At 37.5% G+C, this 14,661-nt stretch overlaps 1 protein-coding gene across 1 annotated transcript in view; it reads right to left on the bottom strand.

Moving 5' to 3' along the window:
• SEMA3D (semaphorin 3D) overlaps positions 1–14,661 on the bottom strand; it is a 93,091-nt gene that overhangs the window by 48,457 nt on the left and 29,973 nt on the right. Inside the window, exons 4-7 of the mRNA XM_026052213.1 lie at positions 14,418–14,537; positions 10,453–10,546; positions 7,184–7,312; positions 1,183–1,325 (exon numbers count right to left, since the gene is read on the bottom strand). Coding sequence (XP_025907998.1) covers positions 1,183–1,325; positions 7,184–7,312; positions 10,453–10,546; positions 14,418–14,537 — 486 coding nt within the window. The remainder of the gene's footprint in view (positions 1–1,182; positions 1,326–7,183; positions 7,313–10,452; positions 10,547–14,417; positions 14,538–14,661) is intronic.

The following is a 14,661-nucleotide window of genomic DNA, read 5'->3' on the forward strand; positions in this document are numbered from 1 at the left end:
CTGTTTTGTTCATTTGTTTACTTTCAGTCCTTTCCTTAAGAAAACACTCACTGTCAGCAGAGTAATGTTGCTCAAAAAATACATGTCAATGAAAACCTGTGAACAAAACATCACAGAARTATGTTACCTAATTGAGTGATTACTATGATGGCGTTTACTGATCATCTGGAGATAAACATTTGCTCAAAGCTTATATTTTGTTATTATATTTGTTGTTATATGTTATATGAAGACAACTTTAAAGCCCCATTTTGCTGACTTTTAGCAATGATTCCTGCGTACCTGGATTGACTGAAGGACAGGATGGCAGCACCCATACAAATCCACTCCTTCAGCACTAGGCACTACAGGGGTGAGAGAGAATAAGTCTGCCAAAGCCCATAGTCTCTTCTGCTGCCACCAGAGGAAGATATTAGGAACAATAGCGGGMTGCTAAATAGCAGACTCTCTACTGGTCACCACTGCCATGTAACGGTAATTGTTTTATCTTTGCATTACCGTTTTAAAAGAGGCTCCTGGCCTTATCAGAAATGCTGCTACAATGAGTGCAGTTCAAGAAAATCTAGGTCCAGGTTAAGTGCACCACAGGGGCAGATATCTTTCATAAGGCACAATGCTAAAYGTAATAAAAGAGAAGTGGAATGGGGCAGTCTTCTAAAATGGGTCAGGTACTACTAATAGACTTAAACTTTTAGTGCTGGAGCAGACTTGGCACCTGATGATCAACTGTTCAAGGACTGCACTTTACCACGGGGAAGGACACCTTCAGGGAGATGTGGATGTAGCTCAGGAAAAGGTATAACCTTTTAACTTCCTCCCAACTCAACACCCACATGAGGTGTGCACAGAAACAAATGAATGATCCCAGCTTTTCGCAGTGCCCAGAGATGACGTACTGATGTACATTAAATATACATACCAACAAGTGAACCCTCACTGAAAGCTAATGAAACAGACACTGTCACTATTTTATAAMCTCAAAGTCAATATATTATTATTTGCATATGCTGAGTTATCACTTATATTAGCTTTTTTTTCTAAAAGTAATACACACATTCAATATCAAGCTTATTTTTCAGTGAAGCATGTATCATTACTTCTTTCTGATTATTTGGGAAAAAAAAAAATCCCACAGAAGCACACCAAACTTTTCTATTAAAAATAATGTGAGAGATTCCTCACCTTACAAACCCTCCCAACTCTGGAAAGGATTGTCTTGTCAGATGTTCCACTATCTTGTGATATTTCTCGGAAAAAGAAGTAGATTTTGTCATCATCTGGGTTATAGGTGTCCGGAATAGGAAAAGTTCCAATGAATTTTGCTCCTGGAAATTCCAAAAATATGTTTTAAAAGTATGAAGAAAGTCCTAATATATGATACTACTATACTACTACATTTCTGCTTCCCCAGCTGCTTTTATATTACATCCTCCAGTGAAATTAAAAAAAAAAAAATCACTATATAGACTTGTAGTAGAAAATCTGTTATTAACTCTGAGTGAAAAATATCATGGATTCTGAAGTATATACTCTTAGCACACTGTTTTTGTGTGTACCTTACTTTCACTTGCACAAACATGCAGCATTATCATTTTGTGTGTTTCAGTATAAAATATTGCCTACAAAAATCTGCTTCACTTCTCTTACCACATTGTCAGGCTTAGGTTTTCCTAAATTGCAYGACTAACTTAAATTTATTTTATCATACATTTATAAATCAAAAACTTATAAGTGCTGTAACAAGATTATGGAGTATATCTACAAAATGCAAAACAGCATCTTGCTGAGATCAAGCATATCAAAGTCCAAGGCTGATCTGTATATCTTAATGCCACAGTTTCTTGCTAAGCAGAGACATTGACCTGCATTGGCAGAACAAGTTAGCTACCTCAACACGACAGTCTTTTGGGACTATTAAAACTTGCTTTTATCAAGGAATGCCATGGCATACTTTGCCCTAACATGGTGAGCACTTACACTACTTCTGGTGTCTTTCAAAAAAAGCTTGGATATTTCTGTCCACACTGTACAGGAATGTCTACTGGAACAAAAACTTGATACAAATCCTTCATTGTATATATATACTTCTTAATCAGCTTTCCTGTTCATAATCTCCAGTCCTCATCTACTCTCGCTCTCCACATTTCTCATTTGCAATAAAATCAGAAATGAAATTCCAGGGTTTAAGTTCACCGTTGCACCAGTGAACCAGGTATTTGGGGAAGTGATTTACAGGACATTCCCTGATATGCTACAACAGATGAGCTCTTCTGAGGACCCTTGGATCAATAATGTTTTACTTTAAACAGAAGAGAGCTACTAGCTAGGCTAATGCAGTGTGAAGAGACCCTTGACTCTAAAATACATTACTTCAACAGTAAAACACRTAGACTTGTTCTTACAATAAGGCAGACTGTCGGAGCAAGCTGTAAAGAGGAGGCTGACAGATGTTGGAGTAAACAGTGCACATCATTGATTATTTGTGGGGTATATTATTATATGCTTCTAATATATGTACTCATAATGCTGTCTCTATTCTAATTATTATTGCTTTATATTAACCTTGAGAAATYTACAGTACACAAAGAACAATAAGATGGTCCTTGATTCATTATTTCACAGTTTAAGACAACAGGCGAAGTGGGATGGATTTAAGTGCTGAGTATGTACCTTAAGGCCAGAAAAGGAAGATTTATGAGTTAAAATAGCCACACTAGTATTTCCATTTGAAACCTTTCTGACACTACAGAATGGCATCAGCAGGAAAATTAAATGATGAAGGCATCAAGCCCTATAAATTAAAGTTAGGATTTTGAAATGARCCTAAAGAATATTCAATTACTCCTGAGGCCCTTTCAGTCTGCTTTGAAGATTAGATCTGTAAGCGTAAAAAAATACATTAATATGCATCCAATATAGTTTCTAAAATATGTGGTCAGTTAATTAATTATTTAATAGGAAAAATCTGTTAAATATTTCTATAACATTCTTATGAATTTCATATAATTTTTTTAAACTCACATCCACAGAACTAAACTCTTAATATTAATTTTTTAAAAACTTAAATTTCATTGCTTTGCTTGGCAAGCTAAACACAAAAACAAATGTCTCAATATCAGTTCCTGGAACAGATTTAGAACAAATTAAAAGAACACAAATATTTAAGGAGTTTAAATCGCAATTGAAAACACTGACACTGAGAGTGATACAAAAATACCCTYTAAAAGATATGAAGAGAAAGAGATTGAAAAAAATTTAATAAAAGAGATCACAATCTGAAAAGCACATTATGTTCTGCAAGTAAGATCTATGTCACATCTTCTGTAATCTGTCCATACTACATAAAAAAAATAATAAAATCAATCACAAACAAGGGTGTTTTTTTTTCTTCTTTTCATGGGAAAAAGCCTATGATGATCATTTTAAACCACTGTTTGTTTTCTCATACACAGTATTTCCCCTTTCAAAAATCTGAGTTATTTTAACAGAAACTTCTCCTTCATGGTAATCTCATGGTTAGATAGTATGTAAGCAAGCAGGGGATTAAATGCAACATATATACTCTGAGAATAGTGGGTACAATAAATTCTGGCATTATCCTTTTTTTTTTTTTTTTTTTAAGTACTTCTGTGGCCTAGCAGGAATGGCCTTTACACCCAGTCCTTCACTACAGCCTTCACTGAAGTGGTTATACATTTCCATGTTTGATTCTACAACATCCTTCATGTAGGTTAATGGCACATGCCTTAAGAAGGCCTACACAGAAGTAAGGCCTATATTCTATATGGAAGAGAAAGAGAAGACAGTGTATAAGTTAACAAATCCCATAAAAAAAGACAAGTGACAAAGACTCCCAACTTGTCAAAGTCTTTCTGTAGTAGCTCTTTGTAGTTGGGCTTCCAGGAGTATGGGACATGATGATACATGGGATAGCACTCATTTTGGTTAACTTAAACCACCTGGAACTCAAGTTCAAATATACACTTATCTGGGTCCTCCCTCTCTCAGGGAAGGACATGGAGGAGAAGAACAAAGTGACAGTCAACAGTTCCATTTGAGGACAGATTCCTGCAAGAGGTGGGGTGCGTCACGCTCTGGCAGTGCAAATTATATAAAGGGACAACTAAAATGACTGAGCTCAGACAGGATGCTAAGTTTTGCCTTTTAAAGCTAAGTGAACTGAAACCCCTCCAAAGCAGGCAGGATATAAAGCAAGAGCGATCATTGCCTGCAAGTATCCGTCCCTGGCAAAGGCGACTAAACTGGAACAAAAAAAAAAAAAAAAAAAAAGAAGGTTCATTCTATTCATGGAAACATTCACTCTAATGATGACTTTAGCTTCCTATAAAAGCAGGAGGAATGTGCAGCTGTTCAGGGCACGCTTGCGTGCACAGCGTGGTATCCCTCCATGGGATGCATCCCTGCGCTCGGCCAGGGCAAGCCRGGCTCAGTCGGCGGGTCGCCTTCCGGAGCGAGGTAGACGTCCCTGAATGTCTTTGTCCCCTGCCCTGGCAGCTCTGGTGSGGAACCCTGTTAGTGCCTTGTTCTTCAGCTAGGCTGGAGAAGGGCTCACTTGSAGCAGGGACGGCATCGCCTCTGTCTGCAGTGTCGCTGCGGGCAGGAGCATGAGCCTGGGTGAGTCATGGGAAAGATTAGCTGCCTTCCTCCCTTCTCTTTTGTAGGGCTGCTATTCAGTCATTGAGATTAAGACATGTCTTAATTAGTCAAGATAGAGATGCCCTGCAATGAACTGGAAGGTATCCTACGCATTTTTCCCTTGTGCTTTGCCTTTTCCTCCCTTCCCCTAGGAAAGAACAATCCTGTTTCCAGAAAGGGGATAAGACAAAATTTAAAAAATGTTAAGATGCATGAAAGGAAAATCTTCTCAGCCCWAAGAGAAAAAAAAAATACATTTTATGCTTATCCTAAGTAAAACATGAGTCACGCCTGGAAATAATTTATTTCTAATTGTAAAATTACTTAAGCATGGACAACCATTCCTGGAGATCTAACACATACTTGGTAAATGGATGGTAGATTTAGGGAACTGGAGGGTTGCATGACAAAGAGGTTTTAAACCTGAAATCAAGTAAATATTTTTTTTACACCAAAATCTGCTGAAAGCATGAAGTGTATGCAATTGATAATGTTACATAATAAATTAATAATGCAATGGCTAACATATTCCTTATTGCAGATGTGTTCCCATCATTTAGAATTGCACTCATTTTTTTTTCAGACCTAAAAGGACCTTTTCAAAATATTAGAAGCACCTAGTTTATACCTATGCCTTTTAGTATAACACTCCATGGATTATATATGTGAGCTTTCAGACAGAGCGTGGCTGTAGGATTTTATATAGATGGAAATAGGGCAAGCCTGAAGCATATATGGGGTCTTCATGTGTTTACGTAATATAGGATAGTTTTCACACCACAGCCTAATACATTAAAGCTGCTTTTCAAAGCCAGACATATTAATATGTTATTCTCTTTGGGAAACTTTCAGTAATACAGACATTTCAAGTGAAAACAGAATTAAGAAAATGAAATGATAGAAAAGAAAAAAGACACCCCCCCACAACACCCCTCAAAACTAAAACACATAAACACTCCTCAAGCTTTTAGTTTATCCTGTGTTCTTGTAATATTCCCTCATCTCCAGCTGCTCATGAGGAACACTTTAAGCATAAAGAAATGCTTGGAACAGTGGGTATTTGAGCTGCAAGTTCTTCAGGGCTGGGAACTAAGCCTTCTTTCATACCTCTGAATGAGGTGGATCTATACTAATGCTAACACCAGATGCTCCTTGGTTCCAAAATGCAATAAATCTTTCCTTTCCGGATATTACAGTATCCCTTAGAAAAGCAACTACTTCAAAACATCTTTCCATCCTGAGTACCAATTCAGTAGCCAGTGATAAAAAGAGTTGTTCAGTCGTATGAGAGTTGCCTTTGGAAGGACCTATTCTGATTAATATTACTTTCAGCCCATTTCTGGTCTATATTGCACAATGAGCTTTTTGCAATGTGCTCTAGTGGAAGACAGAAGACAAGAGAGAAGGGCCAGGTTTTGAGCCATTCATCTGAGGAACATCAGAGATCAAAGTGGGGTGGGTTATCAGAGTCCAATGTGAGATCTTCTACTGGCTCAGAAGGACTGATCTTATTGGGAAAGGTGAGTTATGTGTTGTGGGCTTTTTTTATCCTTCCTTTCCACCCCTACGAGAAATCCTGAGTATACAGCATGACATCTAGTCAGAAATGTAGGGAAGCAGCTTAGGGAAGAGAGAAAGAGTACAAAAAAAAATCCTCTTATTGAGGTCTCCAAGTGTTAAGAGATGAAATTATCCCTTTSAAAAGTTGACTGCTGGGAAGACAACCCTGTGGTCAGCAGGCTCTGACTTTACAATATGCCCATAATAGTCACACAGGCATCCTGAATCAGGGCCAGTGTTGCCACATCTTTAAAGACAGTTGATGGCTAAAAGGGGGATGCTTTAAGTGAACGGGTTAGCTTGTGAGTGAAGCTTTCCATGTTACTCCGTGTGTGGTTTGTGACTGCCTGGGTGTAAATGCAGCCAGTTTTTTAGAGGGTTTACTAGCTCCGAATGTTTTTAACAGGGAAGAAAAAAGGCGTGTTTTGCTTGGGAAGCTATTTCAGGGTGCCCTCAGTGGTTTTAAAATGATCCTCATAGCAACAAAGGGTGTTTCTTCACCTTCTAAAAAGAATAAAAGAGAAAAAAAAAAAAAAAGAGGAGACCTCCTACCTAAAAATGTCCTAGTCTGTCATTTTGACAAGCTGTAGGAAACTTTTTTTTAAGAAGTGATTGGAAAAAAAAAGTTTTAAAAATATTCCAGCAACACTGAAAATAGAAGCACTTAAATCATGATATTATTCATATTATTCATTTATCGGACTATATACAAATGTATGGATCAAAGACAGAAAGAAGTATTAGGTCTTCTATTGCTTCTTTCATTAGCATTTTCACCTCTGCAACATTTCTCTAGAGCCTTTTATTCCACTGAACTTTTTAAAAAGGAGGCTATATAATCCAAAGATACCGCAATACAGTATCTATATTTATAGTTACTGGACATATATTTATATAAGAAAGRGGCTATTAACTTCAGAGAGACTAGGACGATGCAAATGACAACAGCATATGTTTGAGATCTTACCCGTAAGCCAGTAATGTTCAGAAATGTCAGTTCTGATGTAATGGTGATCGTGAGAAGGGCCCAGAGAACGTGTTAGAGCAGTATCTTTGCCAAGGAAATCAGAAGCTGTTCCAGCATAAAGATACTCATCTGTAAATGAAAAATAAATAGTTTTTCTACAGCTATATGGTAAACAAAATTAAACTTTCTATTTTTATTATRTGAACAATACCCATATCTAATTTGCCTATGAACTAATTTAATGTTTTAAAGTATTATTGCCATACATTTTAATGACTTGTGTTTCTATTGTTTGTATATTGTATATTTGTAAATATATGCTTAAGTAATGAAGGAATCCCAGTCTAATTTTTGAATGCGTTAGCCACTCAAGTAGGTAGATTAACCCCCTAGGGTTTAGTGAGTCCTGGGATATCCAGGACAAAAAGGCCTAGCTTTAGAGCAGTATTGCTAATTTTTTTGCTCCTTGACCTGAGTTGATTGAGCATGATGGACACTTCACTGTGGGAAATAAGTAGCATGTCCCATGACCAGTGTAGGGATCTCTGCCCAACATTTCAGTCATGAAGAGGAATTTAGGCACTACGGGAATTCTTCTCAACTATGTAATGTGTTAATAGTAGGAATATGGCTACAGACCCAAATCATGATCATGAGTGAAGCCATTAAAATAAATGAGACATCTTACTTGAACAGGGCAGCCAGAATGGGTCTTGCAAGCAAAGTGTATTTGTAATATAGTACAGCATGCTTGCTAGAATTGCAGCTGCTGTTTATTCTTCCRTTAGCTCTGTGGGCAAGGCAAGACTTCACCACTCTAAGCATTACACAGTGCTTCCTCTTTTCCTTTGGATCTCATTACTTTTGTAAAGAGAAGAAAAAAAAAATCACTGTGAATTTTTTTTACTTTTTTTTTTTGGATGGAGGAGTTCTGGTTTTACTTAATGACTTGCAATGTTAAAWCTCTGGAATGTGTAAAAAGAAATAAGGCAATTGTCATGTTTATATAGAATAATCACATACAAAATAACATGATATATCCAAATCCCCTTCCCCCRTGTTGTGTTGCTACCCTATACAGAAACGTTTTGCAAGATCAGTTAGAGTGGTCTTTTGTTGACAGTTAATGCAGAATAAATACTATTCAGTAAAGATGTTATGTTTTCAGTTGTATTTACTAAAAAGAAAGAAAGAAAAAAAAAGAAAAAAAAAAAAACTAAAGCATTGCATCCGTCCAGAAAAAGATCTACCAGTTTTCTTTCCACTTCATTATTATTGTTACTTATGTATTATTTCCATGACAGTATTGAAAAGCACATCTTTCAGACAGCATGTCGCCTTTGTAGAGAAACAATGGTACATTCTGAAAGGTATTTGTCATAATGAGGAATGGGCAGGATAATTGGTATTTGCTAACTGACAGGCACTCAATGATTGATAAATCTGAAAAGCTAAAAGAAATTGCCCATCTTTGCTTAGTCTTTGCTGACAAGGAATTTTCAGCACTTCCCTCTGCTTTTGGCATTGCGCATTCCAAGTTGCACTTATTTCCCTAACAGTTTTGGTGAGCAATACTTTGTAATAAAGATGGATGATCAGCAGGTGATTTAATTTTACAGTTATAAAGACTAGCTTTTCACATAGGGTATAATTTACCTGTGGAATTTACTTGGGGCAAAATACTTTGCAGAATGAAAGATGAGGCATTTCTACAAAGAATGAAAATTACTCAGGTGTATTAGCCTACACATATGTATGAGTAAAACCAAATGAAATATTATTTAGCTCATATATTTATAAATTATTTCAAAATGCATTCTGAAGGACACAGGAAATTTTTATTAGCATTTTACAGATGAATAAAATGAGGCAGAGTGAAGAAATTCTGAGAGCCTCTCTGTGGCAGAGGGTAGGCACTGAGCTCCTCTGTGTCCCGGTGCAGTATCTGATCCATGAGCAATATTGCTCTTTGTATTCACTTTTTATTCACTTTTGTGAATAAAATGATCTTAAAAACATCAAGATGTCAAGAACACATTCTCTGATCAGGCCTGTAATTCCTTAGAATATTCTTTGCACATTATTTTAAGCGCTTGACACCAGCCACAGTCAGAGAAGGGATATTGGAATAGCCTGATCATTAATTTTATCTAGCCTGAAAATTCCTATATACCAAAGTTCATGTTTTACTTAGCTAAAACATGGCAGTTTCTTCATTTCACAAGATTTAATATAGAGCAGTCAAAGCACTAGAGTGCTACTGAAATTATCCGATGGGATAATAAATCAAGGAGTTTCATTGCATTAAAAGAAAAATAGTTAAAGTTTCTAGAATTCCATTTTATAAATAGACTTCACGGTCATTAAATAGTTCTAGGGGTCCCAGAGAAGAATAAGCACTAGCTTTAATCTATTGTTTTTAATAAAGGAAGTCCTGCCCCATCTGCTGGGTCAAAATCACAAATCATCTATCTTATTATCTAAGAATAAAGACTGAACATTAGTCATATTCTTTTTATAACACGGAGTGACTGATACTTCAAAGCATTGTCATTACCACTCTATGGCTGTAAGGGGAAACGTCATGGTGCTTCACTCTTATCTTGTGTTCATATGCTTGATGGACAAGTTAAATGAAAATTGTCCTGAGCTATGAACCAAACCATGACAAAAGTGGCTCTTATAGTGGTTTGAAATCTGGAGGTCAGGCTGACATTCCATGGCACCGAGTGTCAGACCACACAGCACTGCAAGACACGCAGGAGGCCGATTGCTCTATCTTGTTCTGAGACTTGGAGCCTCAGAAGTGGCTCAAGTAAATAGAAACCTCAAAAATGTATTTATGGAAATAGCAGATGTCAGCAGACTTCAAAGGGCTGAGCATATTGATAATTGCAGAAAAAAAAAAAAAGGGCCAGAAACATTTGAAACACTGTCTGTCCATGGTTGTGTGTGTGTGTATGTGTGTGTGTGTTTCTGTATAGACGTCTTAAAGGAGAAATAACTGGGTAAGGGTGAAACCCCCTCCAGTCTGAACTGGCAGTATTCTCACATTTGCTCAAACGTCTCTGTTTGCATTGCTGCATTTCCAGCTCTGGTGTTTGCAGACTGAAGGCTCCCCTGGCTCAAAGAGCAAAACTCAGCATCTGAAACACTGCTCATRCCAGAGGAGCTCTGCTGATGACATCTGCTGAGCTACTGTCTCTGATGTCTCACTGTGAAGCCAATGCATGACAGAGGAGTGCCTGGCTCAGATAGATGGGTCTTACCTGCCATCACTGAAGCAAAAGGCTGCTGAGGATCAAAGGGACATTTCATCCTGCCGGACTCCAAGTTCTGAGCATCCAGCCTGAATATTGTTTCCTGAGAATAAACACATATCCATTACCCTGCTGTAGCTGCATAGAAAAACTCGATTGGACAAACTGTCCTGCTAACATATGAGGTGAAGGTGTGTTAGATCATGCAGCTGTCATGTCAGCATTGATGTTTACAGTTTGTGTCTCTGTTTTATATCTGGATGTTTTCACTCATTGCTTTAATGTATCCTGCTCGTTCTATAGCAAAAAGTAAACCTTAGAAACATAAAAATATGTTTTTAAAAAAGAATGCATTCTTCGCTTCTATTCAAATTAAAAGACGGATTGCACTTAAAAGACACTGGCTTCTATTTGGGAAAGTGCTGATAGACTCTGCTGCAACAGGAGACCCAGAGGGGATTCTGGCTGACTCCAAAATTTCTCTAGGGACTGCTGAATAATGTTCACCACAGACACAGTTTTCAGCTCCTTTTAAATGAGAGTAGCATATGATCTTCCTTGTTATTTTTAACAAGGCTAGTGATATTAGATATATCAGGACAGATTCTTGTTTGTTGTTCCCAAATACATTGTGACTAATTCTTGGGTCACAGAAGAAGGACATAGGGAAAGAAAAATAAAATGAATTGTTTAAGAATGATTCCTTGTGTTTTAAATAGGATGATCTTATTTTTCCATTTGATTTTTTTGTTAAGCATAATTTGAAGTATCATTACAGATATGAATTGCCAAATTGGTCACTTTTATTTCTTTCTTCATTAGTTTCTCAGTTGCTTACTTAAACCTGAACCCCTACTGGAATCATGAATCCTACTGGAAGCAAACTGCTTACGCAGAAAAACAGAGTGAGGTCTCTGCTGAGGTTGCTAACATACCACACCTCTACAGATCTTTAAAATCCTAGTGGTACTCAGAAATCAAATAATTTTAGGCTTAAAATCAATTGTAGAGGCACATATCTTGAAAGATAAACCTCTGTTTGCTTTAACCAAATACTTGAAAAAGGATGCAGTGACTTTAAGTACTTATTTCTACATATCCATCTCCACAAATAATTGCTAAGTATACCTAAAGAAGGCCATATAGGATCAATCTTCACAGCACACTAATCCAGTTTACCATCAGTATTCATCCAATTACAAATGATTAAAGCTTTTTATTTAACTGAGGTATCGTCTAAACTCCCCAGGCACAGAAGACAAAAGCCCGGGATATTGAATAATTAAGCTCCTTAAAAGAAAAAAAAATCAATTTCAATCTATGAACATAAATTCCGTTTCTGCCATCGATCATGGCATGAAGCAGAATTTAATCATTGAACAGCAACCCATATTACCACCCCAAACCTTTGGTATATTAGAAAAATCAAATCCTCAGGCTCTAAAGTAGGTGAGAACAGAGTACAAAGTATTAAAGTTAGTAAAAAATTAAAAACTAATCTATTTTGTTTGCTGACTTTAATATGTTACTAAGCCATTCTCCAAACAAATGTAAACCTGAGCTGCTTCTGGCATTATCAAACACAAATAGACCATCTCCACATTGTTGCATTTGTGCAACATAGATTTAGACTATGTAGATTTAGACTGTGTAGATTTAGACTACTAAATCTACAGATTAACATTAAATATTTAAGATTTCACCTAGACAAACTAATGGACACAGGCAGGCATTCACACAGAAATTAGCTTCCTGCTTTCACTCTGGACAAAGCTTTTAAAGAAAAGTCTGTCCCTTGGAGAGCTGTGGCTAGCGACGCTCGTTGGGCCCAGCCTCTTCCTCAGCAGTCAAGAGAAGTTCTGGCAGAGACCTCAGGAATAGCAAGACTAGGGCTTTAATCCCCTTTAATTGTGTGATCCTGGCGGGGATTTGTACTACTTCAAAACCAGTGTGCACCGAGGTTTGGCATCACCTGATCCCTTCCAACTCGTCTGGCACTGGGCAGCAGGCCGTCGGCAGAGCCACCACTGCCTTGGCAGTCTCCACAGCTTTCAAGACCTCCACACAGCTATCTTGGGCCCTGGCTCTCCCAAGCATCCCACAGCTTCTTGAAGAGGCTCCTACTTACMAAACATCCATTCTTATAGTCRGAGATTAAAAAAAWAATAATAATAAAGACGACTAACAGAATTCATCTGGAAAAAGTGGTTTGAATCACTGCATGGGAGCCCTGGCTTCGGTCCTCAAAACCAGGGGACATTTACTGCTTCTCGTCAACTCAGARCACGGTGTTTGCAGGGACAGGGGAGATTAAATGAAATGTCACTTCTCTCTGGAGAGCCCTAGGACCTAAGGAGGACTATAGGACCTAAGGAGGGAATTTCATGCCATTCAAAGCGATGAATTCACTAAGATCTTGCATAAACAGTGCACTGCAAGAAGAGGCTTGAATAGTGATGAATGCAAAATTTACCATTGCTGCTGAGCAACCGGTGAATGCCAGACAGGCAGGACTGCAGCAACAGTGAGGTGATTAGGGAACATAATATGGGGATTTGTCTTCTCCTCTGGCAAGGTGATTGATCGGGTCTGGTCAAGAAATGTCCCTTGTCTAGACTGGCTGCCAGACTGAACAATTAGGCCAAATCCATAATTTCATGATGTCTGATGAAAACATCCTTCATAAATGGAGTCATTATAGGTATAGGTATAGGTATAATGCTCAGCTGTTTCTTACTGGAATATTTTAAGTACCGAAGCAAAGACGCCTACAGGACAATTTCTTTGTAAACCCAATTATGCAATGCCTACAAACAACAATAAGAGCATTAACAATTTCCCAGAAAGGAACAACAACAGGAAGATTTTAGACAGCTTTAGATTTCTGTAACATAGGCAGTGGCTCTGGGTTGGTCATCAAGCTCACASATCAGGTGGGATGAAAAGATGGGACTTAGTTTGGGCAAAACAGTTTTAATATTTTTTTATATATACTTTTTTCTTTTTATTTTTCCCCAAGAGCATTGGTCCTTGATTCTGTGTGTCTGAATAATTCTGATATGCACATATTTCAAGTTATTGCGTTTACTAATATATTTCTTTAATTCTCAAATTTCACTTTCACTCAGGGAGAAGAGAAAGAAGCTGTAGTTTCAGAGAATAACTACATGGAGGGTAATCATTCAGGAAGGTCACTTCTAGCCACTGTCTGAAAAAATAGTCAATGTTACAAATATAGCCAAGGTGTTATACATACAAGAATTAGAGAGAGACTTRTGTACTAAGTGGCTGATATACCCAACACAACAGCAAAATTTTTCTGCTGTGAGGGTTTGGTCTAAAATATTTACCACTTAGGAGAGAGATTTCTGTGTCGTCAGCAAATGAAGACCAATCAGCTTCTAAGTTCAGTGCAGGGATATGCCACTAGTGATGGAGGATACCAGGACCTSCTTGGCAACAGGGTTGTAAACTATTTGCAATGTGCTAAGATGCTGCCCTTCAACTCAAGTTCTGAAGAGTTCATTTAAAAAACTCTATGCTATCTTTAAGTACAAGAAATAGGAAATCTTTGAGGAGAGAGGAATATGTATACATTAAAAATAGAATTATGAATCTTGAACTATGCAAGTGTAAGTAGAAAATATGTGGGGAAGTGACTTACTAGAAAGCAAGACATCTGGCTTGAATGTGCTCTTCACTTAGTTAATCATGGAAAAATGTCATTCTGAAGAAGTTTGCACATTAAGTCTTACCAAGAAAAGTGCTTTGTGCAAGCATGATATGCACATATCAAATGTGAGCACACAAGTTCTTGTCTGACCTGTAAAATCCACCATTTACCCAGTTATTTATGTAAGCTGCTGTCAGTTCATTTTTTATGCACTCACACAGTATTCTCAAATCTCTGATGAATGCTAAACAAGAGGAAGGTTACTCCTTGACAGGTCAGAGCAGCGAGGAAAATAAATTACCTCTTTGTGAGTTCCAAGTTCAATGTATCCGCAGAGAGGATGAAATGCTCCTGTGCCACAGACATAAACATGGGTTCGGTTGTAGGGCTGAAGAACTCTGATAAAATTGGCACATTCTGTCTATTGTTAAAAAAAWGAGAAAACAAAATTCATTTCCATGCTTATTCTTCAGTCAAATTGTACATTGTGTGAAGTTGTAGCCATAGTATCCCTGTACTTCAGTCAAAACTACTGTAACAGTGGT

The sequence above is a fragment of the Nothoprocta perdicaria genome, unplaced genomic scaffold, assembly GCF_003342845.1.
Source record: "Nothoprocta perdicaria isolate Ctin4 unplaced genomic scaffold, notPer1 scaffold_85, whole genome shotgun sequence".
Taxonomy (NCBI): Eukaryota; Metazoa; Chordata; class Aves; order Tinamiformes; family Tinamidae; genus Nothoprocta; species Nothoprocta perdicaria.